We start from the raw sequence: 27957 nt of genomic DNA on the forward strand, positions 1-27957 counted from the left end.
AAAAAAAAGGGGGGGGGGGGGAGTTTTGGCCACTTAGCATCATGTGATGCAACTTTTTTTGGTTGGTTTTGTACCCCTTCCCCCCGTGCTCGGTGGGAAAAATGGATGTTTTTCTAAAGGAAATCCTGGAGCCTTCGGAGCAGGACGTGTTTGATGACTTGACGCGGATGGAAACATTTTCCAGCGACACCTTCAGCAGCCCCTGCGCAGGTAAGGGCTGCCCAGGGTGGGTGCCCTGTGCCGGGGTGATGGGCAGGGATGGAGGAAGCTGGAGGATGATGCCCTCTGTGCACACAGCCAGCACGGGCATTGCCCTTGTGTGGGCATCCTGCAAAAACGTTGGGGTTGCTTATTTTCTTATTCATAAGCTTAAATATCCCCTGGGTTGACATTTAAACGCGGCTGGAGAAATCCTGGTGAGGCTGCACCCCGCTGCCTGTGGCTGGCCAGGCTGGGCTGTTGCGCTGGGAACCTGGGGCTGTGTTGTGCTGAGTGTGACCATTTAATGGTGTGTTTGAACTGGGTTGGTTCTGCGGGGTGAGCTGGGGTCAGCGCTCGAGGTGCGAGGCCTCCAGCACTAGGGGAAACTTCCAGCTCACCCTGGATCTTTGCAGTGAAGTTGGGAGTTCCCTCCTTAGGAGATGTGTGATGCGTTCCCTGAAATACCTGAAAATACTAGGATTTTGTTATGGGCAGCTCAGCAGAAAACAGTGAAGAAAATTTAAGTTGCCTGTGGCAGGTTGCTTCCCCGGGTGTAAACTCCCTTCTCACTGATGCCCAGCAATTGAGTTTGATTAGTGGCTAATTGCCGTCCTTAGTGGCTCGTTTAAGGCTTCAATTCACTGCCTGGGCAATGTCAAGCTGGTGGTGGGGCCAGGGAGAATTTGCAGTAGGTAACATAAAAATGATTTTCTGCGTAGCTTGGTGTGGGACATGTAGCATGAGATGTGGTAATCATTAAACTTCATGTGTTTTAACCAGCCTCTGCAGGGGCATAAGAGCGGGCCTGTGGGTGTGTAACACAAACAAGTTAAGTATTGATGGGGTCTACAGGATAATTTTTGGTGCTTTGCACTTCCCTGGATCTTTTCTACTTTCTTGCAGTTATGTATTTGCATGTACCTGGTACATCACTACCTGCTCTTGGACTTGTACCTGGGGGTGAGGATGTGCAGGTAGAGGAGAGGTGCTCTTACTGCTAAGAGGGTGCCTGATGCTGCAGGTGACCCTTGCTGTGCCACAGCCTTGTGGTGTGATTTCTGACAGATCTCCAGCTCTCCCTAGCTCTTGGGACCTTCCTATGACATCTTCCGTCATCTCTCTGGGTAGTGACCCCCCTGTGTGATCTCCTGCTGGGTGTGTGCAGCCCCCACATGCCAAATGCAAAAGCAGGGCTGCTGTCCTGCTTGTTTTCCAAGCAGGGGTTAGCACAGCTGGAGAGGTTGGTATTTTGGATTAGAAAGTTGGATTAAAAAATTAGGTGCTGTTTTCTCTGCCTGCAGACAAATGGGTATGCAGTTGCTCCATATAGCTGTACTCTCATTAATTCAGAAATAGCTGGGGTATTCTTTTTGAATGGGTCCTTCAAATAAAGTTTCAAGATCATGCAAACAAAGTAGGAAGTAGCTGGATGATGGTGCTTAGATGGCCCATAATTACCTTTGCATAGGGCTGGGAGCTGGACTGATGCCTGTGCGCCTTGGTCAGGACAGCAAGCTTCTCTGTGCCACCTCTGTAAAATGGGAGCAGTAGAATTTCTGCACTTGTGTATCCCGTGGATAGGCTGTGGAAGGCAAATAGCTCAAGGAGCTGTAATCAGCTCTTGGATTACCTGTTGGTGGCTTGGGCACTGCAGGTGACATGTCCCTGGGTGCTGTACTGAGATGCCCCTTCTCAGCTCTGGGACACTGCGGTGGTCCTTGCAGCGGTCCAGGCCACCCGTGATGCTGCAGCACAGATGGCTCAGCACCCCCAGGGCTCCCTGCACCTGCGTGGCTGCTCCGGAGCTGAAGCCACTGCAGCTGGCTGATGGCACGAGCCCTGCCCCGTGGTTTGGGGGTCCCTGCCTTGTGCTTGCCATCCTGAAGGGGATCAGTTGTTTTTCATCAGCACTAATGTGTGACCCTGCAACAGCATGGGCTCAGGGAGGGTTCAGGCTGTCCTGAAGCTAGACAACTTGCCGAGGCGCAGTCCTGCTCCAGACACCTTGAGGTGGGTGGGACTGGCTCCTTGTTGACCACTTATTTCCCCTGGTTCCTCCAGCCCTGTCCACGCACCAGCCTGCAGATGTTCCTGTTGCCACCCAGGTGGAAGGGTTGTGACAACACTGCCTGCTGTGCTCGGGCTGTGGATGGCAGAGATGCTGCTGTGGGGAAAGGATGCTCGCTGTGGCTCTGCTCCTTTTTTACTTGGTGACGTTAAGCTCCTTTACAGCCCTGCTTCATGGGTGGGGATCACAGCTGCTCCGCTTGTAGCTTTTATTTTGTAGACTTGCTTTGTCCCGAGGGATGAGGTGTGTTTCTTGGGGAGCTGCTTTTTACTCCACTCTGCCAAGTTTTGCTGGGGTCATCGATCAGCGGTGCCGGAGGAGACAAATGGCATGTGCTGTATGGAGACAGGCAGGCAGATGTATATGTTGTGTGTTTGGAGCCTTGCCCAGGGGAACATGGAAAGCAGATGTTGCATCGGTGACCTGCTGGATAAGCCATGGGCTGTCGCTTCCTCCTGTGCCTCTGTGGTCTGGCTTGGACGGAGCTGGAGCGAGTTAGCTCTGGAGGCGCGGGTGAGTTCAGCACAGCCCTGGCTGGTTCAGCTGGCAGGAGTGTCTGTTCGTTTTAAGGGTTGTATAGCAGAAAAACAGATCCAGAAGTCATGTGAAATAGGAATTGAAACATGATCAAGAAATTGAGATGCTTTGACTTCTTTTCTCTATTTTTAAGGTCGTGTGGAGTCTGCTCTAAGTTATCTGGGGTGACTGGTGCCAGCTGGAAGTGGCTGGGGTGTTGGGTGCTCCTCTGATAGTCTGTCCTGCCCATCCAGAGCCACCCCCACTGCCTTGTTAGACACCACTTGGGGCCAGCATCAGTTATCGGCATTTAGGAGCCAGCCTCTGGTCCATCTACTAGTCATCTTCTCCATCTATCCACAGAGCTGGACAAGAGCTGAGGGTTTGGGCCAGATCTTCACGTAAACTTGAACTTCAGACCCGAATGGGCGAGATCCTTGGCTGGGCTCCACAAACTTCGATGTCCACTAACAAAACAGCAGGAGATGCCACACTTTTTTTCCTTTGTATGGTCCTCTGTGTCACCTAATGCTCGTTCACTAGACACTGATAACTAAGCAGTAAGGGTAGTATCTTGCTCTGGGCTATGAAAAGCTGCCTAAGTGAATTTTGCATGGGGCCATGCTGCAGTCTGGGCTGCTGCGTTGCCTGGGCGTGCTGGCAGTGTTTCTAGGGGTGTGTGGTGTGTAAGGGCTGCTTTGCACGCAGGGCAGCAGTACTTGCTGTGGCTGCTGCCCTGAGCATCCCAGCTGCGCTTGTTCCAGGGCAAATGTGCAGCGCTGGCCCCAGGGTGTGCCAAAACAGGGGTGCAGCCTGTGTCCGCTGGCTGCCTGGGAATAGCGTTGGGGTTTGGGTCCCCACTGCCTTCATCTGCTGGCCTCAGGGCATGAATATAACAGGAGGAGCTGGTAAAACTGGGCAAAGAAACCTTTGCCTTCCCAGAACATGAGATCTAGCAGTTCCAAGTGTGCAGGGACCTGGGGTGTGCGTGCAGCCCAGCCAGGCTGGTGCTGGTGTGGGGCAGCATGGGTCCCGGTGCTGGCTCTGGACACTGCTGCTGTGTCTGCCTGGGTGGGGTGTGACATTCCTCCCAGCTCTGTCTGGTCCTGGCTGCAGCTCCGATGTGGCAAGCGAATGGTTTGCAGAATAGGGAGGTGTCTGTCAGCCTGCTGGCTTTCTGCATCCTGGAGTTTCTCTGCTCCTGAAAAAAAATAATTAAGGAATTAATTTTAGTCTTGCCTGTAGGCTCTGCTGTTAAATTTACAAAGGGGTTTGATAATGCATGGCTGGAGAGAGGAGGCAAAAAACCTGCTACAGTGGAGGCATGGTCAGTTTTGCTGAGAAGGGAAACTTCATAGTAGTGGAGTGATATATATATATTTTTTTTTTCCCCCCCTGTTTGGAGTGGGGAGCAGCACGACTGTGAAATACATGCTAGCGAAGATGTTTCGAGGGACTTGTCCCTTTTCTGCTCTAGGCCATATGTGCAGCTGGAACGGCCTCAGCCCTGGCTGACTTTCAGGGCAGCTTGGGAAAACTAGTTGGATCCAAATGCCCTGATTTGGCCCCTCTGAACATGGAGTATGTCAAGTCCAACGGGTGATCCGGGGAACCAAATGCCGCTTGTCTCGGGCTGCATCCCACAGGTGATGGGCTGGGTGTGCCTGGTGGCTCAGAAGGTTCCGGGCTCTGGAAGCCCAGCATCTTGGGGGGCTTAATATTTTGCTAAGGAAACTCCAACCCAGGGTGTGTCATGGTTGGCAACACAAATCTCTGGAAGCTTTTGGAAATAGTCATCTGTACTTCATTTGAGGGTGGTGGGGGTTTTTTTTGGGGGTTTTTTTTTTTTTTTTTTGGAATCAACCAGCTTTAGGAAGCATTTATCTGAAAAATCCCTTTTCTGCCAGCTCAGGGAAAGGGCAGCTTTGTGGGGCACTTGCTATAGCAGCTCCTTGCTTCTGTTTTTGGCTTTTACCCTCTTTCTTTGCACCTCTGGGAAGATTTGTGTTCTGATTTTCACTTTCATTTTCTATGCAACGGAGATAATGGCAGAAGCAAGCAGATGGTGTTGAAAGCTGAAGAGAGCGCGCTGCGGAAGGCTGAGCTGTTCTCCAGGGTCAGCTACAGAAATTTCAAGTAATATTTTCTTGATCAGAGCTTAAGGAAAAGAATGCTGGAAGTGATTGATTCAGTGATGAGCACTTTTGTTTCTGAAGCAACTTGTGTTTCTTTGGTGTTGGTTTCCCTTGGAAATCATATCAAAGGCTTCCTTGCAGGAATGTGTGAGGAATGCAGGAAACTTGCCAACAAATACCTTGGGAATACTTGTAGAAAAGCAGTGAGCAACTTCTTTTAAACTGTGGGTGACTGATCTGAAGGCTTCAATGTGAGAGCGTGTGTGTCCTGCTGGGACCTCTGTCCCTGCTGAGCAGCTGCCTGGTGGCCCCTGTCACACCAGATGGGTCCAGGGCTGAGTCCTGGTGATGGAGCAGCCTGGGTGCAGCAACTCATCTGCAGAAAAGGATTAACAGTTTCCCTGGCAGTTGCTCTAAATTGCCACAAAGCTCTTTGGATCATTTTGGATGTGCTCATTATGTTTATGTGGCACTGTTGGCCAGCCCTAGCAGTGTGTCCATCAAGTCTGTGTGTATGTCTGGGGAGTGTGTGAGCGCTCTTAGGTGACCTCCTTCTCACTTAGTCATCTCATGACCTTCAGACCTAAATCTTTTTTTTTCCTTATCCATTTATTTCCACAGTTTTCAGAAAGCTGCTACCATCTAAAAGGCACAAAAAGGTTGCTCTACAGCTACAAAACTGTGGAGGTGGTGTGCCCTGATTCGGTGTGTCCTGGTTCACAGATACTGGTGAAGGTCTCCTTGGGACTAGATATGTTCTTCTGGGAAAAACCTGTGCCCGATCTCCAGTTTATGGTTAAAAGCAATGCTGAGTGGCATTGACCTAAGAGCCAAATGCCTAAAAGCTTGACCATGTGTCACTAAAGTGGTTGGGGGCTTAGTCATGGGCTTTGCAGAGCATCAAGATCAGGCGTGCTTTGGGTTTGTTCCTAGGGCTCAGAGCTGTGAAGGATGGTCCTCGGAGCTGGGCTCCATGGGAGCCTCAGTCAAAGCCAGACCTGGTCTCTGTAGGAGAGCAGGCATCCACTGGTAACAGGGAAGTCTCTATTTGTGGAAAGTCGTCAGGCTTCTATAGGTTTGTGTACGTGCTTACCAAGCCAAAGGTAAGCAGCACAAGCAGACCCTCTGTCCTGAGAGAATGTTTGGTTTGGCTCTTCATGGCTTGTCCCTGGGACTCTGTGAGCACTGCTTTCCCTTCCAGTGAGATGTGGTCAAAAATGGGGAGAACCTCCTGTGCCGAGTGAAACTGTTAGTTGCCAGAAAGTTATCCCAGATGGCAGGTATGGAAAGGGTCACAAGAGTGGTGACATGAGTGCTTTGACTCTTTTTCTTGTCAGAGCTGTTCACAGCTGCATTGGCTAAAACTGGCTTCCCGGCTCTGGGTCACGAAGGAGAGGTTGGGTTAGAGAAGGGCTGCTCAACCACAGGAGCCAGTTCTCTTGGGGGTCCTTCTGTTATGCTGCTGTGGCATTCTTGGGGGATATGTGGGCCTGTATTTTGTCCTTCAAGATAACTAAATTTTCTGTGGTGCACGGCATCCCTCAGGTCCGTTCAGGCCAGGGGCTTGCTAACAATTGGGAAAATGAAGCAATCAAGAGGCTGCTTCAAGTGACCTCAGTCACCTTGGTCATTCCAGAGGCTCCCTGAAAGACACAAATCCCACCGTAACTCAGCAACCACAACTACCTGAGGGATTTTCTTTCCTGGACTTGTGAAACCTTTATCCCTGTGTGCAGACTGCTGCTCCTGCAGAAGCATCGCAGGCTGCAGGGCAGGGGGAAGCTGCGTTGGGGGGGAAATGAAAACAGAAGCAAGAATCTGTTGTAGCTAAAGCACTTCAGAAAGTCATTTGAGTAAATAAATATGACAATCCATGGAGATAAACTAAGCCCATGTGCAAGAGGGGTCTCGCTGCTTGCATGCACTGGCTCCTTCCTGGGTTATATTTGGTGGCAGGTCCCTGCAGGGTTTCCTTTTATGCCCTTGCCTTTGTTCTGCTCTTGCTTGTTTAGGGCTGAGGGACTGGGAAGCTCCCCCTCGGGTCATCCTGGGTTTCCTAAGGGCGGGCCAGGGGGATGTTCTCTTCCCCTGGAAGATTAATTGTACAAACCCAGTATTTCTGTTCTCCGGGCTGATTTGGCTGGATACTGAACATTCCCGCCTCTCATTTTTAGCGTGGCAGGCGGGTGTCACAGCCTTGCAGCATCTTCCTGCTAAAAACAGATGCTATTTCAGCCCGTGGGTCATGTTGCATGCTGCATCCAGAACAGCTTGTGGACAGAAAAGTGTGTGCACACACCCTGCTCCTCTGAACGGCATCTCTGGGGAATGCAGGGCACGTCATGGATGTGCCCTGAGCTCTCATAACAGGCACGTTTAAGGTAGTTGGGTGGTGACATGAGCTTGTCCATCCACTGCTGCTCCATTTCAAAGGGACAGGTTGCTCATGAAGGGCTGGAGTTTGCAACCCTGGGTCCAACGAAGCCAAAAGCAGGGCTTGGGCATCACTGGGGCAAGGATTTTTGTGTACAAAGCAATCCTGCTGGCTTGGAGTTGTGGAGATATTTGGGCAATAACTTGTCTTGTGGGTCTCCAGCTGGAGCAAGGTGCTGCTCGGTGGGAGGCAGTCTGGGGCTGTGCGAAACCCCATCCAGGAGCAAAGGCACGTCGGGGTGCAAGGGCTGATGCAGCACCCTGTGGCAGGAATGCCGTGCTTGAGGCAGGCTGTCACTTCTTGGGCTGGCAGAGCAGCCCAGTTGCTAATTGGTAGAGCTGGCTGGGAAATGTTTTCTTGTACTAAGGAGAATTTAATGACAAAATGAAAACAAACGGTGCAAATTCTCCATTTTGAGAGGCCATTTTAACTAAAAGGCAAAGTTGTCTGTTCTCTTGCCTGATCAGGTTTTTAATGCAAAGTGGATACTTTCCAGATGGAGTTTTTAATCTTGTCAAACAGTCAACAGCTCTGAAAAGCAGATTTATTCCAGCAAAATAGTTTCTAGCTGAAGCTTTTCCCCTCCCAACTCATTTTCAGCCAGCTTAACTTGTTGAGATTGGATGTTGCCTGATGTGAATGCCTTTGTAAAAAAAAAATAAAAATAAAAATAATCTTTTTTCTGTGATTAAAGAGTGGGATGTTAAAGCAGAAAAAACAGTGTCTCCATCCTCAGGGTTATTAAAAATCTGACCAGACAGTCCTGAGCGACCTGCTGCTGCTGACCCTGCTGTAGGGAGATGGGTTGAAGATCTCCAATGGTGCCTCCAGCCTCAGCAGTTCTGTGAGCCGCTGCAAATAAAGTGATGTGCTTAAGGCTTAGGAGCTGCCTGTGAAAGGAAAGTACTGGAAACCGCAGAGGCTTGACCTCTTGCTCAGTGAAATTCCTTCTGGCCACTGCTAGACACAGTGGCTTGCAAGCAGAGTTCTTCATGGTACTTCCAAAAGTCTGGAAAAAAGTGGATTGTCATACAGCAAGGTCAGATGTGTGGCAGAGGCTGGGGTCTGTTGGCTAAACGTGGACCTTGCTTCAGATTGCTTCCAGGCTGGGCAGGCAGGGAAGGGAGGTGAAAGCCTGGATGAATGCTTTGTCTCCTGCTTCTAGCCACGGGGGTGTGGAGAAGCTGACTTGCATGGCTCTGCCTTCCAGCTGAGGCAGTGTCTGGAGTGCTGTGTTCAGTGCTGGGCTCCCCAGTTTGAGAGAGATGCAGAACTACTGGGGAGAGGCCAGCGGAGGCTACAGAGGTGATCTGGGGACTGGAGCATCTCCCTTCGAGGAAGGGCTGGGGGAGCCGGGGCTGTTTAGCCTGGAGGGGAGAAGACTGGGAGGGGACCTTGTCACTGTCCACAAATACCTTAAGGGTGAGGGCCCAGCGGACCGGGACGGGCTCTTCCCAGTGGTGCCCAGTGACAGGACAAGGGGCACAAACTGCAGCACAAGAAGCTCCAGCTGAATATGGGGAAGAACTTCTTCACCTTGAGGGTGGCAGAGCCCTGGCACAGGCTGCCCAGAGAGGCTGTGGGGTCTCCTTCGCTGGAGACATTCAAACCCACCTGGACGTGGCTCTGTGCAGCATCTCTAGGAGAGCTGCTGCAGCAGGGGGGTGGGCTGGGTGGGCTCCAGAGGTGCCTTCCAGCCCCGGCTGTTCTGTGGAACCCATGGAAGAGTAGCTCCATCTCTTGGTCCCCATCTGATGGAAAGTGCACAGCTGCATGAGGCTCCTTCCTCTTTGAGATGAATTTATATCCCAGCACCCTGACCAGCCAGCGGGCTGCTTGCAGTAGCTCAGCCCACTGCCCGGGTACCAGACTGTCCCTGTCAGTGTAGGACTGCGGGGCACCTCATGCCACCTTCAGTGCCATGTCCTGGTTGTGTGATAATAGCAGCCAACACCACCGAAGGGTGGTTGCTAGCTGACGTGGATGGAAGCATTCCCTTTGGGGAAAGGTGGCTTCTCCTCCAGCCCCTCTGGGAGCAAGCCAGTATCACCCTGGCTCTTGGACCAGGCTGCTGGGTGACAAAGGAGATGGTTTGTGTGTTTGAGCTGATCTTCTCTGTCCAGCATGCAAGTGAGAAACCATTTGGGGTGAGAAATGAGGGTTTCTCCAGAAACGGATGTTGGAGAGGGTTTCTCCAGAAACGGATGTTGGAGAGGGTTTCTCCAGCAGCCACTCGACGGCTGTTAGTGGGGACTTGCCAGGGCAGCATTTGAGCCGCTGCTGAACCGTTCAGTGTGAATGATCTGAGCTCTCCTCATCTAGCTCAGAGTGCTCCAGCCAGCACAGAGATAATCGCTGAGGTTATCGAGTGGAACTTGGAATCTGGGCTCAAGCCACCCCGGGAGTCTTGCACCATCCTTCCTAGATTGCTACATGTGTGCTGTCTTTTACTCTTGTGTTTGGCTGAGTCATGTTATAGTGTGTCACCGTAAAGGGGAAATATGTGGCTTCCCTGAGTAATCCGCTTCCTCTCTGTGAAACTGTTGGGACTACAGATAGTAAAATAAGGAGGACGGTGCAGGGAGGGGGAGAAGGCAGGAGCCCAGAGCATCCTCCTTGTTCCCCTGCGGTGCAGGAACAGTCACTAGCCCATCGATGCTCAAGTTAACTTATGGCTATATTTTAAATGACAAAAGGGCACCACTAAACACCCGGGTGGACCCCTTGGAATTGCCTGTACTTCCCTGGTGTGCTTCACAGATGTGGAATACACATGGATCCATCCAGGATTTTTTCACAGGGAAGGTAGCCTGAATTTAATTGGCCAGACAGACCTAACTGTGGCTGTGGCAGTAGATAACTGAGTGAGCATCAGTAAAAATGACTCTTCAGTAGTTACTGTTGGCCGCCAGCAGGATCTTGCCTATCAAGTTAAGTTTACTGCAGAGGCTAATAGCACAGTAATTAAGGTAAAACAAATATTAGCTTGAAGCTGTGCCTGCAACTTGAATCACATAGCTCTACTTTTGATGTAAGGCTTGATTGGAAAACCTTATGTTTAATTTGTGTTGCGTTAGGCTGATGGCAGCTGATTTTGTGGGCTGAATTTGAGCCAGATCTGCTGCTGTCATAAAGTTCTGGCTCCGCTAATACCGTGCTGATTTATGTGGGGGGAGAACCTGGGCCAAGTCTCTTTGCTGTGTTGCTGTAACCTGTATTGTTCAGGCATTTGCTGGGGTGTTGTTTGAGGACAACCAAATAGCAAGGAGGCTGTGAGGAGGGAGAAAGTAGTTTGTGGTTTTTTTGGGTTTTTTTCTTCCTGTGGGTCAGTGTTTTTATTTTTCTGTGTTATGGACAGGCCTGTCTGTGAAGGAGGCCAGGTCTGTGCTTGGATTTGAAGTTTTGTTTTGCCTCAGCATCTCCCTGTACCTAAATCTGTGTTAAATGTGGGAGAAAATGTCCGGGGCAAGAAGATGCCTCTCTTCACTGTAGCAAAAACATACTTCGTTCTCCTGTAGGACACAGATGCAGAGATGCTCGGGGTGGGCAGCTCCCAGGGGAGGAGGTAGAAAGGACCTCTGGGAGCAGCAGTGTATGCCCTGGGGCTTGCTGCACTCCTCCACAGCAGCAGTTTCATCCCTCCCATTTACTACCCGAGGAGCAGGGTGACGTTTGCTCTAGTTATGCCCGAGACTCTCCTTGTGCAGCTTGCCTGCTTGCGTGGCAGCCTCTTCAGCCTTGGCAGAGCCAGGCTGCACAAGGTCATGAGCAGGTGTGAGGTTTGCAAACATCCCTCTGAGCTGGGTCTGAGCTGTTTCTGTGAAGTCCGTTCTCATCTGTAGAAGATCCTGGTCTGCAGTCCCATCTCAGCTTTATGCTCAGTCTCCAGATTCAGAGCATTAGCTCTCAAGTTGTCTCATCCCATGGCGCATCCTGGACTTCAACTCAGCTATATGTGGTGTAGCTCTTCCGGAGGCAGCAAAAGGTTTGGTGCAACGTGGGTTTGGTGCAGGACCCTGTGCACGTGCTGTTGGATGATGAAACTAAGTGGGCTCCTGCAGAGTGCTGATGGAGATCCTGGCCTGGAGAGCTGCCTGGGAGGTGCAGGACCCTGTGCACGTGCTGTTGGATGATGAAACTAAGTGGGCTCCTGCAGAGTGCTGATGGAGATCCTGGCCTGGAGAGCTGCCTGGGAGGTGCAGACCCCTACCTGGGTTTGGGGGTTGGCTTGCCTTCTGTCAAGTTCTACTTGGGACTTCATCCCCGTGGAGAAAGGGCAAATGGTATGTTGTGAGGGGGAAGCCCTCGCTGGGAAAAATCCTCTTTCCCTCCTGTTGAAGTCCTTAACCTGAGCACAGTGCCTTTGCAGAACTTTTCTGCTGTGGGAATAACGTGAACTTTTGACTCTTTCTGACTAATACTTAGAGCTGCTATCCCTCCCTGCCTGTGCTGCCAGCCTGGTTTCTCTCCCCTCATTTTTGTGATTTCATCTGATCCCAAATCCAGTCCTTGCTGTGTGCAGAGTCACCATGGTGTGTTTTAACTACTGGCGCTGGGTTTTTTACTGCTTGTCTGAATACCGGAGGTGTTGGAGCTGTGACAGGATGCCTGGGAGGGCATTGCAGGTAAATGCATGTTGCAGCCTCCCTGGAGCAAACAACTCCATATATTTGTGCAAGAGGAGCCCTCTGCAATGTGGCTGTGACAGCAGGAAGCTTGGTGTTTGCTGCCTAAATACTGACCTGGATACTGGGGGAAGGCTGGAAGGAGTCGGTGCTGCTGGGGTCTTGTACACAAGCTGTGCTTGGAGTGGGCACCCTTGGGTGGGCCAGGACCCACATCTGTGCTCTATCCTGGCTTCAAGAGTTGGAGCATCACCACTGAGGTGCCTGTAAGCCCTGCAGAAGAGACCGGGTGTGTCTGCTGGAGAAATCTGGATGGAAAATGTTGCATTGAACTGGTCATCTTGCAGTGAAAATGACCATCCTTTCAGCGTCGTACTGGCTAATGCCTTGGGAAAATGATTACTAGGAAAAATGTGGTCATTAATTATACTTTAGCACTAAGACTCTACTTAGCTCTGAGATTCCCCACTGTCAGACACCTGAAGTATAAACAACAGGGTGATGCTGGACTGAGAAAGCTTGCAATGACTTCTGGAAGTTTGTTGCTGATCAAGCAAGAGAGTGAAATTATTGGTTGGGGAGCTGGGAGGTGAACAACTTTTTTCTGGAAAGCTTTCCAAAGCAAGGCTTTTGGATGTCAGAACTGAGGCGTCCCTTGGTCACAGGGTGGCCTTACTCTGCAGTGTGCACCTTGCCACCATGTGTCCTGGAGCTCTCCCTGCTCTGGCACCTCTGGGTTACCAGCCAGAGCGCTTGGGTAGGTGCCATGGAATTCCTGGGGGATTACTTTGGAGACAACATGAGAAAGTACAACCCCACATGACTCGAAAGCTACAAACACTGGGATTTATGGTGAGGTTTCCAGCAAGCCTACCAGAGGAGCGTCCCATGCCTGTGTCATAACATGTTGGTGGAGGAAAGAAGTGTAGGAAAACTGTGAAAGCTCCAACTCTGATGTGTGTTGTTCTGTAGCTAGGGAATGGCATCTCTAACTTCTCTGGTAAGGCTTATATGGGTGGAAGTACATGTGTGATTAAGCTTTCTGGAAGATCCAGCTCACAGCAAGGTTTGCTGCATTGCTTGGTGTGAGCTGTGGGAGTCTTGCAAGACTAAAATAACCCCCCAGGCCAGCTCATTTCCAGGCAAAATCATGCTGAGTCACAAAGTGTAGCTCAAACTAATGGTCTCTACAAATGTATGTATTCATAAACATATGAGGTATCCTGGTTCTTACTCTTAAGAGTAGAGCATCCTGTAGGGCTTCCAAGGGGCTTGCTTTAGCTGTGACTCGATGTGTGTGGCTCTGCTGCAGTGGGTTTGTGTTTATTACCAGGGTGTTTACAAACATCAGAACTGAAAGGGGGCAGGGTGTGAGAGGCTGTAATGTGTAGGATAACACTGGGGTGCTTTTAACACAACTTGGGTTAAGTGGAAACATTGATAGCAAGCCCCCAGTCTGCTGGGGTTGGGGTCAGGCGGGTGAGACGTGACAGGGGTGGCAGGTAGGGAAATGCAGCTTAGGAGAGGATGCTTCTGTTGGGACAGATTTGTCGCCCTGGCCTCAGGAAATGGCCTGAGTTTGCTGTGGAGTGGTGATGGTGATGGCTCTTCCCTGGTAGAGCTGGGTGGTGTGGGAGGGTGAGGAGCCCCCTTTGAGGCAGCCTACCCCAGCTGGAGCCTCCTGCCAATCCTTTCCACTCCTGGTCAATCCAGCAGTGGAAAGAGACTGGAGGGGAGCCTGGATGGAGAAGGAACTGCTGCGGAGCCTCTGTTTCTGTAGAGGTTTAAGACTCTTACAGCCATCAGTGCTCTGAGGCCCCTGGAGCAGCACTGGCTGCTATCTCAGCAGTAGCTCTCTCTGCTTTGCAGTGGTCAATTGAGTTTCTCGAGCCAACAGCTGTCCCAGGCAGCTCCTCTGGAAGGTGTGGTAGGAGGTCAGATGTGGGATGTGATGTTGGCTGCATCCCTTCCCTGCCACAGACAGGTGTGCCTTAATGTTGGGCACTGGGTGGCCGGTTGGTATGCTTCTGACTTGTTCTGCCTCTTAGTGGAAATCTGTATCACGTTTGTCTTTGAAATTTCGTAGATTCTCTTTAGAAGATGCTTTTGGGAAGCAAAAAACCAGACTTGATTGTACAAACATGCCTGTGTGACAAAGTGTATTTGTAAATGTGTTCTTGTATAGTTATATACATACACACCAAAAGGGTTGATAGCACTGCCAATTGTTCTGAAAGTCCATTTCTGGTAAAGGATGAAAAAATATTGCCTGGCTTTTCTGTTTGGTCACTGAGATCGGGTGTGCAATAGCAACAGTCTCAAGCAGGCACTGCGCACATCCATGAAACCTTGCAGAGCTCCCCATCCCGTCTGTTCACATTGCAGTAGTTAGGTAGGTTGCATGTTGGTCTAATCAGCTGTGGGTGCTGCTGCACGGTGGCCTGGTGTTACGGCACGCAGAAGGTGAATCTGAATTCCTCGCACTAGTTCCTTGCAGCCCTGTGCTTTGTACAGTTTGCACAAGCAAGAAACTAGGGTGTGCTGTATTGCAGGGGCATTGGGGTTTGGATGGGGCTGGGTACTGTGCTCCCGCAGGCTGTCAGGGTTTGCCCCCCCCCCCCCCTCCCCCGCAGCTTACCGAAAAAGGCACTGAAGGCATATAAACCAGGAGAAGGTTATTCACTCCCTGTTTGGGGCTAACAAAGGGTTAACTTCTGCCTGAGCTCATAGATCAGTGTTATGGAAGTCGAGCAGTCTGGGATTTATTAGGCAAACTCAAACTGGGAATTAAGAGAGCTCCAACCAGTAGGAAAGCTTTCTCGGAGGTTTGAAGAGAGATTTCTTCTAGCTAAGCGCTGATTTGAAGGGGCAATGCCAGAATTTCTTGCAGGGGCCTCCAGGAAGCGAAGGACGAACAGGCTGATCAGTCTGAACCATCCCACCAGCTCAGCGTGCAGCTTTTATTGCTCCATCATGTCTCCTGGCCCGGGCTGACAAAGCACCCATTGTTCGCCCCAGCTTCCTCCTCTGCACGCTGGGGCTGCAGCCGCTGCTCCCCATCTCCTTCCCCATGGACAAGGAGGTTAAGTCCTCCTGGAGGATGCACAGTACCCCAGGACATCAGATGTGTAAAACCAGCTGGAGACATGGCTCCTGGCCAGATGCTGGGGACTGGGAAGGGCTCCTCTTGCTTCCCAGAGGTGGCTTTTTCCTGTGGCTGGGCTTCTAGGTGGTCAGGAGTTAGTGTCCATGAAAAGTCTCCTAAGCAGGGAGAAATAAAGCACGTGGAACTGTGGAGCAGGCGGCTGGGGAGGGCTGGATGGTGCTGGGGCAGGCTGTGCCCAGTGCCTTGGGGAAACAGGAGCTGGTGCTCAGTCCCAGTGGGGCTGGGACCAGTTGCCGCTCTGAAGTGCCTCCATCAGGTGTGGCTGCGGACATGCTCTATTTTTGCTTTCATCCCGCAGAGTCTCCCAGTTAACAGGGAGAACATTCTGCCAGCTCCTCCGCTGCTCCCCCTGACGGGGGGGGTCCTCGTGCTCAACCACCACACTAGTTTCTTGCTTGTGCAAACTGTACAAAGCACAGGGCTGCAAGGAACTAGTGCGAGGAATTCAGATTCACCTTCTGTGTGCCATAACACCAGGCCACCGTGCAGCAGCACCCACAGCTGATTAGACCAACATGCAACCTACCTAACTACTGCAATGTGAACAGACGGGATGGGGAGCTCTGCAAGGTTTCATGGATGTGCGCTCTGCTGCCAGCACTGTACAATGCTGTGCTGTTCCCGGGATCTGCCCTCTCCTCGGTGGGATTACGCGCTTTCTGCTGGCACCGGGGTCATGCTCGGCACTCGCTGCAGGAGAATGGGGGGTTTATTTTTGGTTGTCTTCAGCCTTTTGTACCAGGGCTGTGCTAAAACATCCTTACTGCCCTGGCTGGGTGCTATGCATGTTCAGGAAGGGGAGAACGTGGTGGATCTCCAAATGAACTTGGGAGGTCTCTGGTTCTGCCCTTGCTGCTGAGCGGGTAAGGCGGGGGGCTGCCTGTAAACAGCAGGAGTTGCACTGTGCCCTGGTATTTATGGGACTTTCATCCTATAAACCGTGGCTGCTTTGTCGGCATTGGGCTTATCTGGTGTTTCACTTGAGCGGAGGCGTTGCTCTCCTGCCAGCACCCATGGCAGTTTGGCTGCCTGCAGAGGACAAGCTCTTCCTATCATCTTGTGGGCAGAAAGTGCCTTGGGAGTGTAAGGAGCTCCAGGATGAGCAGCGTGGTGGGGTCTGTGCCAAATTCTTACAGTCTTTGAGGTGGCAGGGGTTCACAGAGGGTCAGGTAGCAGGTATATTCATGTGCCTTCATGAACTTGTCTTGGCAGAAGCAGAGATTTCTCCGCGGTGGCGAGCTCTGCGGTGTTGTAGAGGTGCCCTATCCACAACTGTCTGTGTGTTTGGCTGCCTGGTTTTGGGCTGGTCCAAGCCCTGTGGGCACTGATGCAGGAAACATTCTGGAGCCAAACTGTGTTGTGTAATGCTTCCACAAAGAACGTGTCGAGAGATGTCCTCAGCCGTGTTGGGAAATGCACTGAGGAAGCAGCAGCACATGTATCCTGGTCCTTGCTGGGACAGGAGCATGTGCAGGGAGGGGGAGCTGGGCTGGCCTGGCAGTTGGTGTGGGCTTGATGCCCCTCTTGGGGATGGCTAAAGCTGGAGACATGTGGGATGACAAGTCCAAGGCAACCTGTCCTGGCTTCCAGGCTGTGGCCTGAAATATGGTGTTTGCTGGATGTGTAACAACAGTCTGGAGCTCCCCGGCAGGGTGGGTGTGGGAGCTGCAGCCCCCTTTGCAAAAGGGGGTGCTTTCAGCAAATGGCTTCCTGCAGGATTTGCAGCCACTCCAGGCACGGGTGCAGCTGCGTGAGCCCTGGTCCCTGGTGGGGCATCTCTGAGCTCTGCCCCTCTGGCTGCTGCCAGCAAGGGCTTCTTGGGGGTGCAGGGTCTGGTGTGGCTGTGGCAGCAGGGGGACAGGAGATGGATGCAGAGGCACATATGAACATCTTGTCCTTTGCATCCTGCTTCGCTGGTCGCCTTGGAGTGCGGGCCATTGCGTCTCTGAGGGGAAAAAAATGCCCAGAAATTCCACAGACCCTTCAATATCGTTTCTGTTTTAGAGAGAGACAAAAAAGGTCCCTTTGTGTGAGGGCTGAAAGAAATAGCCCAGTCCCACAGCCTCCTCAAAATCTTAATGTCAACTATTTGCCTCCTTGTGTTTTCGCATAAACAAGCACTTTCTCCTGAATATCTGCTCTGGCTGCTCCCCCAGCTCGGTGGTGCCCGCGGGACGGGCAGCCCAGCCTCCTCATCCACCCCCCAGCCAGGCTGGCGCGGCTGGAGGGATGCAGGACTAGCTGGGGAGGGGGCTGTGGGCCAGAGAGCAGCAAGAAAGGCAGCTGAAACTGGGTTCGGAAAGAAATGAACAGTCTGAGCTGCTTTTAATTCAAGGGACTGCTGCTGCCTGATTGCAGGGGGCACGCTCTTGCTTACAGATCTGGGCACAGCCATAGGGAGGCTGGTGAACTATCCCTGTTTACGCTGAATGATCCTTGTTTACACCAGCCTGGGCCAGTACCTTGTTCTGCTCTTGCCAGGGCATCATCCATCCTGCTGTGGGGTCAGATGTTCCCCTGGTTTAAGTGACTGTCAAATGAACAGCACTACACGGATTGCAGCAGCTGAGAAACCGCCCCTTCTATTTTAGCTGCTGTTTGCATGTACACACTGGAGTGACTTGAGTCCAATACTGAAGGCTTCTATCCTGGAGGCCACTTTTTTTTTTTTTTTCCTAGCATGTTCCCTTCCCCTTTGTAAGAATCAAAATTAGAAGCTGAAAGGGGTCTGTAATGTTGCATCTACATTATGAAATGTAGTGCCAGCAGCGTTCCCGGGGTGATTGCTCATTCAGCTGTGCCACACAAGTGTGCTGCTCCGTGTTCCTGTGCTCAGCCACGTAACCTGATAGATCACTGAGCGCATTGTAAGACATGTTCAGTGAAGCTTGGGGCATGCAGTGCCTGTGAGCTGCTGCTGCTGTGGAAACCCTTTTGTTTCTCCTCTGTTCCTGTCCGCTGAAGGTAGAAGCTGGTCCTGGTAGCTGAAGGTGGATGCTGGGGTTGGGGCAGCGCTTGGAAAGGCCGCTCTGGAGCGAGCTGAGGTGGTGGAAGGGATGTGATCCATGTGGGTTCATCTCTTGCCTCCTCACCTCAGCACCTGTCTGGAAGTATTTGGGGTGATGTGATGGTACCTCCTGGCCTGGGGCTAACTGTTCTTGGGCCAACATAGTGTACCCCGTGGTTCAATTTCCAGTGGATCCAAAGCCCCTTGGAGGCAAAAGTCAACTCCACCTGATGTTAGATCAAGCCCATCCTGGAATACACAGAAATAAAACACTCCTCAAGCTATTAGTTTCTTCTATTAGCTTTTCGCTATGGCCCTAGCACCAAGGCAGGGTTTTTCCCCTTCCCTGGGACCTGTTATGGGGATCCCGAGTTTCCACATTGCCTGGCTGCCTCTTCTGTTGATCTCGTTCTCCTCCAGCCCTTTCAGAGCCTGTGATCATCTGTTTCCATCTCTATCCCAGCTTCCCGATTCACATGCATGGGGAGGAGTTTGGGCTGCAAGCGGTTCATGGAGAACCTCAAACAGTAACATCAGATGAATGAATGAATAAAGGGCGGTTTTGTTGCTCTTATCCTTTCATCAGCTTTATGTGTTTCCCAGCAGTTCATTTTGCAATTGCTGTTCCATCTGGCTTCTTGCTGAGGGTCAAATTAATCCTGCCTAAGATGAGAGCAAACTGCTGTTGAATTGTATAGGACTAAGTAAGGTGTAAAGTTGACTTCTGGCAGAGTAGCACTCGTTGCTTTTCATGTTGCTTAAACTGAGAGCTTGAAAAATCTTTGGACAGGAACCTTGGAGGCAGGAATTCCTGTCCTGAGGATCCCCCAGCAAAGCAGGGTAAGCTAAGATTCTAAAACAGTGTTAAGATATGCCCAGTGGTGCTTGTCAGCTTGGAGGAATGGATGTGGTCCCCCTCAGGACTGGGGCAAGAGGAGGGACATCACTTGCTGCTGTCTTCCTAATTTAGATCAGCAGCTTTCAGTTTGTTTGTAGAAAAAAACCCAGATGTCCCAGCTCAAATGAAAAATCCCACGCTGGTGGAAGATGATACGGTCTGAGACATCCCAAGCCTGCTGCAGGGAAGACCTTTTCCACCAACCTGGGTGTCCTGTGGACTGACCTTGTGCTGCAGGAACACCTGTGCCTGCAAGCTGCTGGGGAGGGATGGTCTGCACGGGTTCCCATGCCCAGAGCAAACCAAGTGCTGCATCTTCTCCACCCCAGCCCTTGGAGACGTCTGCTCCTGCAGGCCAGCGTGCCCCGGCCAAGAATATGCGAACCACATGGCCAAAGCCAAATGAATGGGAACCAGAGGTTGGGGGCCCAGAGCCTGTCAGCAGGGGCTGGCTTAAAAACAAATGAAAGAACAGAGGAAAAAATCGTTCTAATTATGGTGAACTTTTAAAAACACAAAATAAAAGCTTATTATTTTGCAGAGTTCCCTTTGCAGCATGTAATTTCATTTCCCCCCATTTGCTTTTACTGCTTGCTCTGGGCACTGTCAGAACAACCTGATTTATAAGTGACAGCTTTGGCTATTTTTCAGGCTTGTCTCTCTAAATAGAAGAGTGTGAAAACTGTCCCGCTGCCAGCAACTCTCTTAGCATTAAAACTCACATGAGTTGTAGCACGAAGCAAAGTGCTGGGCGCTTTAGGACTTAAATGTCTTTCATAAAAAGCAGCCCTCCCTCCTTTCTCTTGGGGTGATTTTTCCTTTTATTACATCGAATATCTCAACCTGTAGTTGGGGAAAATAAAATAAAACAAGCAGTGGCTGTTACCTTACTGTTTCTCTGCTACCGGCTCCCTTGTGTACCATCAGCAGAGTTGTAGATCGTGAGGGAGACATTTATTGACCGAGGGTTTCAGCAACAGAGCTTTGTCTAAGGTTTTCTTCCCATCCTGAAGAGATAAAGAAAATGAGCAGCATGAAGTGTAACGCAGTGGCAGGTATACAGCCTAGCCTGCTAATTTTAAGTGAATTAATAATAATTGAAAACTGGGGAAAGCCTTAATTGGCAGCCTGAGCAAAACTTAGCATGTGCTTTAATGTTCTGGTTAATAAAATATAGTTGTGTTCACTGTGTGATGTTACTTCTGTGTCTCTGTCTGCAAGTAACGTCCTTTTTTTGCCCATGGAAGCACCTGGCTTTGGTGCTGCAGCGCTTTTTGGATGCAGTCAGAGAGAAATTTGCACCTCTGACAGTGTCTTGAAGCTCGGGAGCATTTGATTTGTATTTAAAGTTGGCTGCACGTGTCCCCATTCTCATAGGAATCATAGCGCTTGTTGGTGACTTCTGTGTGAAAGTTCTGTTTTTCACTCAACCTCTCCAAAGGATCGCTGTTTGAGGGGGTGTGTGTGTGTCTTTTCAAGTTTGCCCTCTGCAGTGTGCTGCTGTGGTATCCAGACAACCTGAATCTGATTTAATAGCCTGGTTGGACTGAGCAGGCTGGTGGCTCGTGCTGCCAAACCCGTGGGATGGGACTGGAGCATCTCCGTGGCTCTGGTCTGGTTACTGAGCCAGCAAAGCTGGATAGGGGTGCCAGCTTCTTGTGTACAAAGGAGGCTTTTGGATTTGATTTTTTCACCTGGATGTATCTGCTAGTGCAGTGGTGCTCCTCAGGTGGTGCTTGTGGGTGCAGGCGGTGAGCCTTCGTATGGCTGTGGCAGAGGCACAAGGCACCGTTCTGGTGCAGGGGGCTGTGGCAGCTCCCACCCAGACCTGAGGCCAGAGGAAGCTCTTGGCTGCCATACTCAGTCACAGGTGTGACCCAGGGGGGCGGAGGGTGCTGCACAGTGAATTCCCTCTGTGGTAACTTGAAGGACATAGAAATAGCTGCAGCCATGGCCCTATGTTGTATGTGGCACGTGGGCAATCAGGAGCTGGGTCTTTTGTTGGGGAGAAGAATGGAAACAGATCTCTGGATCTTAAACTTTACCAGAACCTTGGCGGTTAAGAGGATTTCCAAGGCTGAGGGCTGCAGTGCCCCTGTGAAGTGCCCTGGCTGAGCCTCTAGAGCAACTTGGAGAGCTTTTCACATTGAGGGGTTTGCAGAGGTCTGCCAGACAGTAAATTCCCAGGAAGTACCGTCACAGGTGTAAAATCAGCATCCTTGTAAAACACACGCTGTGTGTATATGTGTCTTGAAGCTAGGGCTGTCCTCACATAAATTCCACCTGATGTTAAGATGAAAGTTTGGTCAGGTATGAAGTTAGGAAGCTGCCGTCTAATCTGAAACTGCGCTTGCAAGCCCAAACAGGTTAAGCTCATCTGTTATAGATGATGACAGGTCTTTGCTTGCCTTGGGTAGTAGATGTGCTAAATAGTAGTACTTGGGTAGTAGATGCCAAGTAGCACATTGGCCCCCATCCTAAAGGGAGCTGCACAGCGCAGTCTAGCCCAGGAGCAAGACAGAGACCCCAGCACTACATAGCTGCTCACAGGCTGCGTGGGCAGCGCTGGAGGTTGCCCATCGCTTAGGAACGTTAGGTCAGGCTCCTGAATTATTCTGTTTAGATATCATTCCACTGATGACACTTTTTTAAAAAATAAAATTTGATCAATGCTGCTTTTGTGGATGGGGTTTTCAAAAGCACTCTGAAGTCAATAGGGAATTTTTGGGTTGGATGAGTTTTATTTCTGGTGGAAAAAGTTAAGCTAACACAGGGTGTTTTTACAGTCCCATTCTAGATATTACATCCTTCAAGGCCCTCTTTGGAAGGCTTCCAGGTGGGAGATTTCTTTTGGTTTTATGTTCTAGGGCTGGCACTTTCAGCAGAGGTACATGAAGTTCAACACTGCAAAACTGAATTTTTCAGAAATAGCTGTGTGCTGTAGGGGCCTGGCACTCATTTTAGATGCTCCCAGCTGTCCCAAATTAAAGCCAGCTTAGTATTGCCTTTCTCACTGCACCTGAGCAGGTGAGGTGCCCTGATGCACTTGGTCTCATGAGAGATGTTTTTAGCCATTGTCTGATCTTGCTGCTTCAGTCGGGTTCTGTCTTTATATTTTGCATTGGCTGCTTATCTCAGGGGAGGGAATCGGCACATTCAGGTGCGTACTGAGTTTGAGACCCAACAGAAGCGCAGGCTGGGATGCGAGTGGAGAGCCTTACACAGCCTGGTAGCCTCTTCTCGCAGTGCACCTGCTGCCAAGGATGGATGGTGGGAGCAGGTGGTGAATGGCACGAGGTGGAAGCAGAGATGGGAGGGGAGTGTGTGGTTCTGGGGGGAAGCCCTGGTGCTCGTGGCTGCAGGTTGTTGTGCTTTGCAGGCCAGGCTGGTGGTTGTGCTTTGCAGAAGGAGATGGGTCTCCCCATGTGCAGTGGGCTGGTGGCTTGTGACAGGCCAGGGAGATGTGTCCCTTCTCAGCTGCATCAGGTGGTGCGTGGCAGGCCAGGCCTGATGCTGACCCGGTCCCTGTTATCAGGCAGGGCAGCCCGTGTTAGCATCAGATTTGTTGCTGGAAACCACAGTTTGGGGGGAATGTGGAAATCCCACCCTGGTGCTCCCCAGCGCAGGCTGGTGAGGTCCCAAGCTGGCATCAGGATGGGAGAGGAGCATGCTGGAGCAGTTCATGAGCAGGTACCACAATGGGTACAGCTTCAGGTAAGCCCCAGGCAGGGGATGCAGAGGCAATGGCAGGCAATAATCATGACACTGTAGTGAGAGGGAAATCAACCCAGTTCTGCCCTGGAAAGCCTTTTCCAGGACAATCCTGGAGACAGGTCTCACTAGCAGGTGCTTACGAAGCAAAGGAGCTGATTGCTTAGAGGATACCCAGGGTCATTGTGGAGCGTTTTCTTCCTGGGCTCTGAAATCACTTCCAGGCCAGTAGCCAAACACAGGCTGTAAATAACAAATGATGCCTGATGATCCCATCTTGTTTTGCTTTGAGATGTTGTCAGCTCTGGGATTTCCCTTGGCATCTTTTCTTCAGTGCTTTGCATTCCCATCTTCAGCTCCCAGTGCTGTTGTGGCATCTGGCTGTCTCCTGTCATGCCATCAGTGTGAAGGAGTCACTTGTCTGTGGCCTCCACGGGGATGTAATGCAGGAAAAGCTGATGGATCTGGGCTCTGTAGTCAGGGTGATGTTTGTGTCTTCACTCACTGGGGCCTTTCGAGTCATTGCTGGCTTGCGAAGGGCTGGAGATAACGTCAGAGGATAAATGTCTGGGATTTGCAGCACCCTCTGTCTCAGCACTCCACCACGGGCAACTTGGAAGGCAGATCTGGTGGCCTTATCTGAGGTTCCCTGCACCCCCAACTAGACGGGAGAATTCATTTGGTGGGTATCTAAACTTTATCCTGTCACCAAATGTTCCCACCTCATCAAATATCTGAGCTGAGCTGCTGTCCATCACACTGCTTTTTCTTCCCCCCCCCCCTCACTGTTCAGGAAATTCTAAAACCCTTTCATTTTATTGCCCTCCGTGATGATGCTGTAGCAATTAATCAATGCAGCTGAGGCCAAGGCTCTTTTGAAACTCCAGCCTACACAAATATCACCTAAGTAGCAGTATTTATCCAGGGTCAAAATAATACTGTGCAAACACTGAAAATATTAGGAGACACGCCTAGCACATGCACATGTCCCCCTGTCCCAAACTCGCGAGCTTAGCGAGCCTCACCACATCAGGAGCTCTCTGAGCTGGGAACATCTGGCTCGGGGCAGTGAAGGTAAATGTTCCAACGAAAACACCAGGCATGCGAGGGAGAAAACACCAGGCGTGCAAGCGAGAGGCGCGGGCTGGAGCCACACCTCAGCACCGTAACCCTTGTCCTTCCCGGTTCCACCACCTCGTTGTGCTCATTCCTTGCCTTTTCATTACACAATTGATTGTTTGGGTGAGGGACTCAGCTGGATTTTTTTTTTTTTGTTTGCTCTGCAAAACATGCAGCGCGGTTTGTTTTGTGGCTGTACGCGGGAGCAGCCCACCATCCGTGTGCGGCGTGGTCCTCACCCACGGCACCTTCGGGTGTGCTTGGTGAGCAGCTGGTGCTGCTGGTTTGGCTGTGCCCTCGCTGCCCCGCTCCCTGGCCCCCTGTCACCCATCTGGCAGCTCTTTGGGTCCAGCCGGGAGCAGGCGGGGTGGTTTCGCTGAGTTCTTTCCACCGGCTTTGTTACTGCTGAATTAAATTTACAGCCCAGCCCCGCGCGGTGGCTGGGTGCCCGGGTTTTGCTCCGTGTGTTTATTCGTTTTGCAAAGACCTGAGCTGCAGCCTACAGAAGTGGGGAAAACTGCTCCAGATCAGCTCTTTTTGTGCTTGGCTGGTGGGGTTTGGGGCCTGATCCTGCTGTTCCATCCACTGCGGTGCAGCGCTTTAGCTTGCACGTATGCACGCTCACAAATGTGTGTGCTTGGAGCAGCCCCCGGCGTGACTCCTTCTGCCGGGGCTGGGGGTGCCTTGCTGTCCCTCCCAGCTCTCTGGAGGGTGGGCTGAGCCAGAATCATCAGAAACACTTGGAAAATAGTTGAATTGTCCTTTAACAAGACTTTTTTTTTTTTTTTTAACCCTCTGGTGGTGGTATTTGCTCCACGTCAGCCTGATGAGCTGAACTGTAAACCGGTTCTGTAACAACGGTTAAAACCTCCAGATAGTGAGTCAGAACAGGCATTTGAAGAGACTGGACTATCTCAGCTTGTCAAAATAAACATTTTGTTTAAGCACAGCGTGTGCCACTGTCCGAAAGCTCATAATTTAAAAAAAGACGTTTTTTAATTTGACTTTTTCTGATTGTAAAGCTGAGTGTGTGTGTGTACAGCATAGGTACAGGATGGCGTAAGTTCACAGCAACATAATTGCAGTGCAACTTTTTTTGGTATGGAAACTTTTTTCTGCAAACACGTCAGGCTGTTTCTATTTATAACCTTTGGGGAGAGCCTGGGCTGCCCATCGCTGATCGTCCCCCTTTGCCGCCACCCTGCTGTCACACCATGGTGCTTCATGGGGTTGTCCCGGCTGGATCCGCTGCTGTCTCCCCAGCGGGGGAGGCCAGCTGGGGGTTTCTGGAGAGCCTGGCTGGGGCAGGCGAAGCCCCAGCGCCTGCCCTTGGGATGCGATGCACATTGCTATATTCCTCGGGCGTTCGCAGGGGTGCTGGGCTGGGGTGCTGGGCTGGGGCCGGGCAGGGGGAGCGCGGGAAGGCAGAGCTTGGCACCAGCCATGTTCCCGCAGCGTGAGCAGGAGCATAGCTTACGAGCAGGAGCATGGCTTACGTAAAAGCAAATTCCTGACGTTTTGCACACCCAGAGCCTGTTTGGCACCAGCCACGCTGCGGGTAGGGGCTGCAGGAGCGGTGACCGCGGTGCACGTTCTTGGGCTCGGGAGCCCGTGGGATGTGGCTCGGTGCAGAAGCCACTGCAAATCCACTTTTCTTCCCTCCTTCTGTCCGTACAGCTTTAGCAGAAGATAATCTGAAGCAGCTTTTTGAAGTATTTAAGCTGTTTCTGTAAGTGCTCTCATTTCTTTAAAACTCTCAGAGCTCCAAGCTTTTTGCTTTTAATTTCCACCAGGAGCCTGGTGAGAAACGCTTGCGGCTCTGTCCCTGCATGTCCCCTTCTCTGAACGCCCAGAGCTGGCACACTTTTCTGATGAGGACCCTGAGTGTCACAGCTGAATATCAGAGCCAGCGTGCTTTTCTTCTGGCTGCTTCCCTGGTATGCATAGCTTGGTGGGAAAGGACTGACCCTCTGCAGGAAAGAAGGGGAGGAAAGAGGCAGTTATACCCAGTTTGTAAAAGAAAATAGTACACGATGAGAGGTCAGGACCAGGCTTTCCACCAACACCTGGCTGACTTAGGAACAGGGAGGTGTGTGTGATGTGGGCAGGTCTGTAAATCCCAGCTGAAGCAGCTTGCCTCCTTCCTGCTCTGCTGCTGGCTCAGCCCAGCTTGGGGAGGGGTACCCAAGGGCTGCAGTGCTCTCCCGGGACCGCTGGTGAACAGGGCTGTGGAGGTGATGTGTATTTACTGGCCTCCACCTGCTTCTTCATGTGTGAAGTGGTTCATAATGCACCTGAGGAATAAGAGTTAGCGTCATTTAGTGGATCGGGCTTTCCACACCTGTAAACCAAATAGCTTTGCCTTTAACAGGACTGTATTCTACCTCTGCTGCCCTCCACAGCAGCCACGTCTTGTCCTTGCCTGTTTTGAGGGCAAACGAGTCATCCCACCTCCTCTCCTTAGGAGTGCCCTGTCCACCATGCACGGGGGACTCTCAAGCGCGAAGTATGGATATCTTAAGCAAAAGCCTGATTGCAGGGTGGCTGCTCCATCTCTCCATCCTTTCTTGCATGCAGGCTGTTGTTCAGAGCTTGCTAAAGACCAGTTCTAAATATACTGTAGCATGGAAATTCATCCTCTTGACAGCAATGGACCTTCAGGGAAACCTTTATCAGTAGGACTTTCCCATCTTATTCTAGCTTGTTTGCGCTAAGCAAGATTGCATTTTACTACTTTTTCTAGTCATAATTAACTGTTGCGTTAAGCAAAGGTATTGAAAAGTGAAATATTTCAGATGGAAAATTCTGCTTTTTTGCTATATAACTCTTCAAGGACTAATGCCATCTAAGCGAAAACAAGCTGGTTTTATGAAAAGCCCTGTATCTAAAAATGCTAATACTGATGATCTCATTTTCCAAGACCTATTTGAATGCATTTTCCTTTTCTGAATGTTTTTTTCCCTTGGATTTTTGGCTTTGAAGTTTCCCTTGGGCAGACATCTTCCCAAGCAGATGGGAAGCCTAATCCCTCCAGCCTTTCCTACCAGCCTGGTAGCTTTGTGTTTGAGGTGCAAGACTTGAGTGATTATGGGGTTTAGGGCAGAAAGCTGAGACTGGGAAGATCTTCAGTGTGGTCTTGTCCTGCTGTATGCTATCTTGGCCATTGGTCAGTGCTGCAGAAATGAGAACTGCTGATTATTTTTTTCATATTAATTTTTTTTTTTTCCTTTCCCACTGTGCTTCTCTGTGTAATACTGACCTGCAGCTCCTCCTGGTCAGTGCAATCGCACCCTGTGCTCAAGTATAGAAATAAAGGTACAAAGGCTAGAATTTATGGGCATCATCTGTATTTCTTGCATGGGTTACTTGAACCTTGATGCAGAGTAGCCACCTGGTATGGCCTGCTGTCCCTTAGTGCTGCCTGGCCCTCCATGGCCATAGCAAAGCCATCACTAATCCAAAGAGCATCCTTAGTGTCATCAAAGGCATCCTTCTTTCTAACCCTTCCCCGAGAGGGAAGAGGCTGGGAGGTAACCAGCTGTGCGCTCATGGTGTCTGTTTCTTGGGTTCCAGAGTATCTGCCACCCTCAGCCAACGTGGGGCTGCCCGGCCACCTCATCCAGTGCCACCGCCCCCGGCCTGCCTACACCACTCACACAGCCCCCGTGGTCAAGATGCTCGTTGAGCAGGATGAGCGGAGAAAGGCTGCATCCAACCGCCCAGCAGAGACAGAGACAAACGGAGAGCCTCAAGAAGCTGAGGAAGTAACTCAAGTGCCAAAGCTGAGCAGAGGTAGCAGCACCCACGGGATGGGGAAGGACTCTGTGGGGATGTCCACGGCTGAGAGCAGTTTGCCATCACCAAGTGTTTGCAATAGGGTTATTTTTGCAAGAAAGCCTCCCTTGCGTGTGCTACCAAGTAGCTCCCTGGCATGTTCCAGCAAGAAGAAATGATCTGTTTGCATCTAGAAGCAAAGAATGAGATGCATTCAAATGTTTTCCAGAGTGCATTAAACCACACATACAAATAGCATTCAACATTTTGACTCTTCCTAAAAGCCCCGTTTGAATGAAAGCA

The 27957-nt window shown here is 51.0% G+C and overlaps 1 protein-coding gene across 1 annotated transcript; it reads left to right on the plus strand.

Annotated features, from left to right (window-relative positions):
* The first annotated feature begins 59 nt into the window (after positions 1-59).
* Positions 60-27912, plus strand: CDRT4 (CMT1A duplicated region transcript 4). Its single transcript, XM_037404991.1, has 2 exons — positions 60-210; positions 27454-27912. The coding sequence occupies exons 1-2, from the start codon at positions 102-104 to the stop codon at positions 27831-27833; spliced, it is 489 nt and encodes a 162-aa protein (XP_037260888.1). The 5' UTR covers positions 60-101; the 3' UTR covers positions 27834-27912.
* Positions 27913-27957: the final 45 nt, after the last annotated feature.

This window comes from Falco rusticolus, chromosome 1 (assembly GCF_015220075.1).
Source record: "Falco rusticolus isolate bFalRus1 chromosome 1, bFalRus1.pri, whole genome shotgun sequence".
Classification (NCBI taxonomy): domain Eukaryota; kingdom Metazoa; phylum Chordata; class Aves; order Falconiformes; family Falconidae; genus Falco; species Falco rusticolus.

Excerpts from the sequence above, each read along its gene's own strand:
- CDRT4 (XM_037404991.1), top strand. The coding sequence starts at position 102 with ATGGATGTTTTTCTAAAGGAAATCCTGGAGCCTTCGGAGCAGGACGTG. Across the intron at positions 211-27,453 it reads CTTCAGCAGCCCCTGCGCAG|AGTATCTGCCACCCTCAGCC; the intron begins GTAAGGGCTGCC and ends CTTGGGTTCCAG.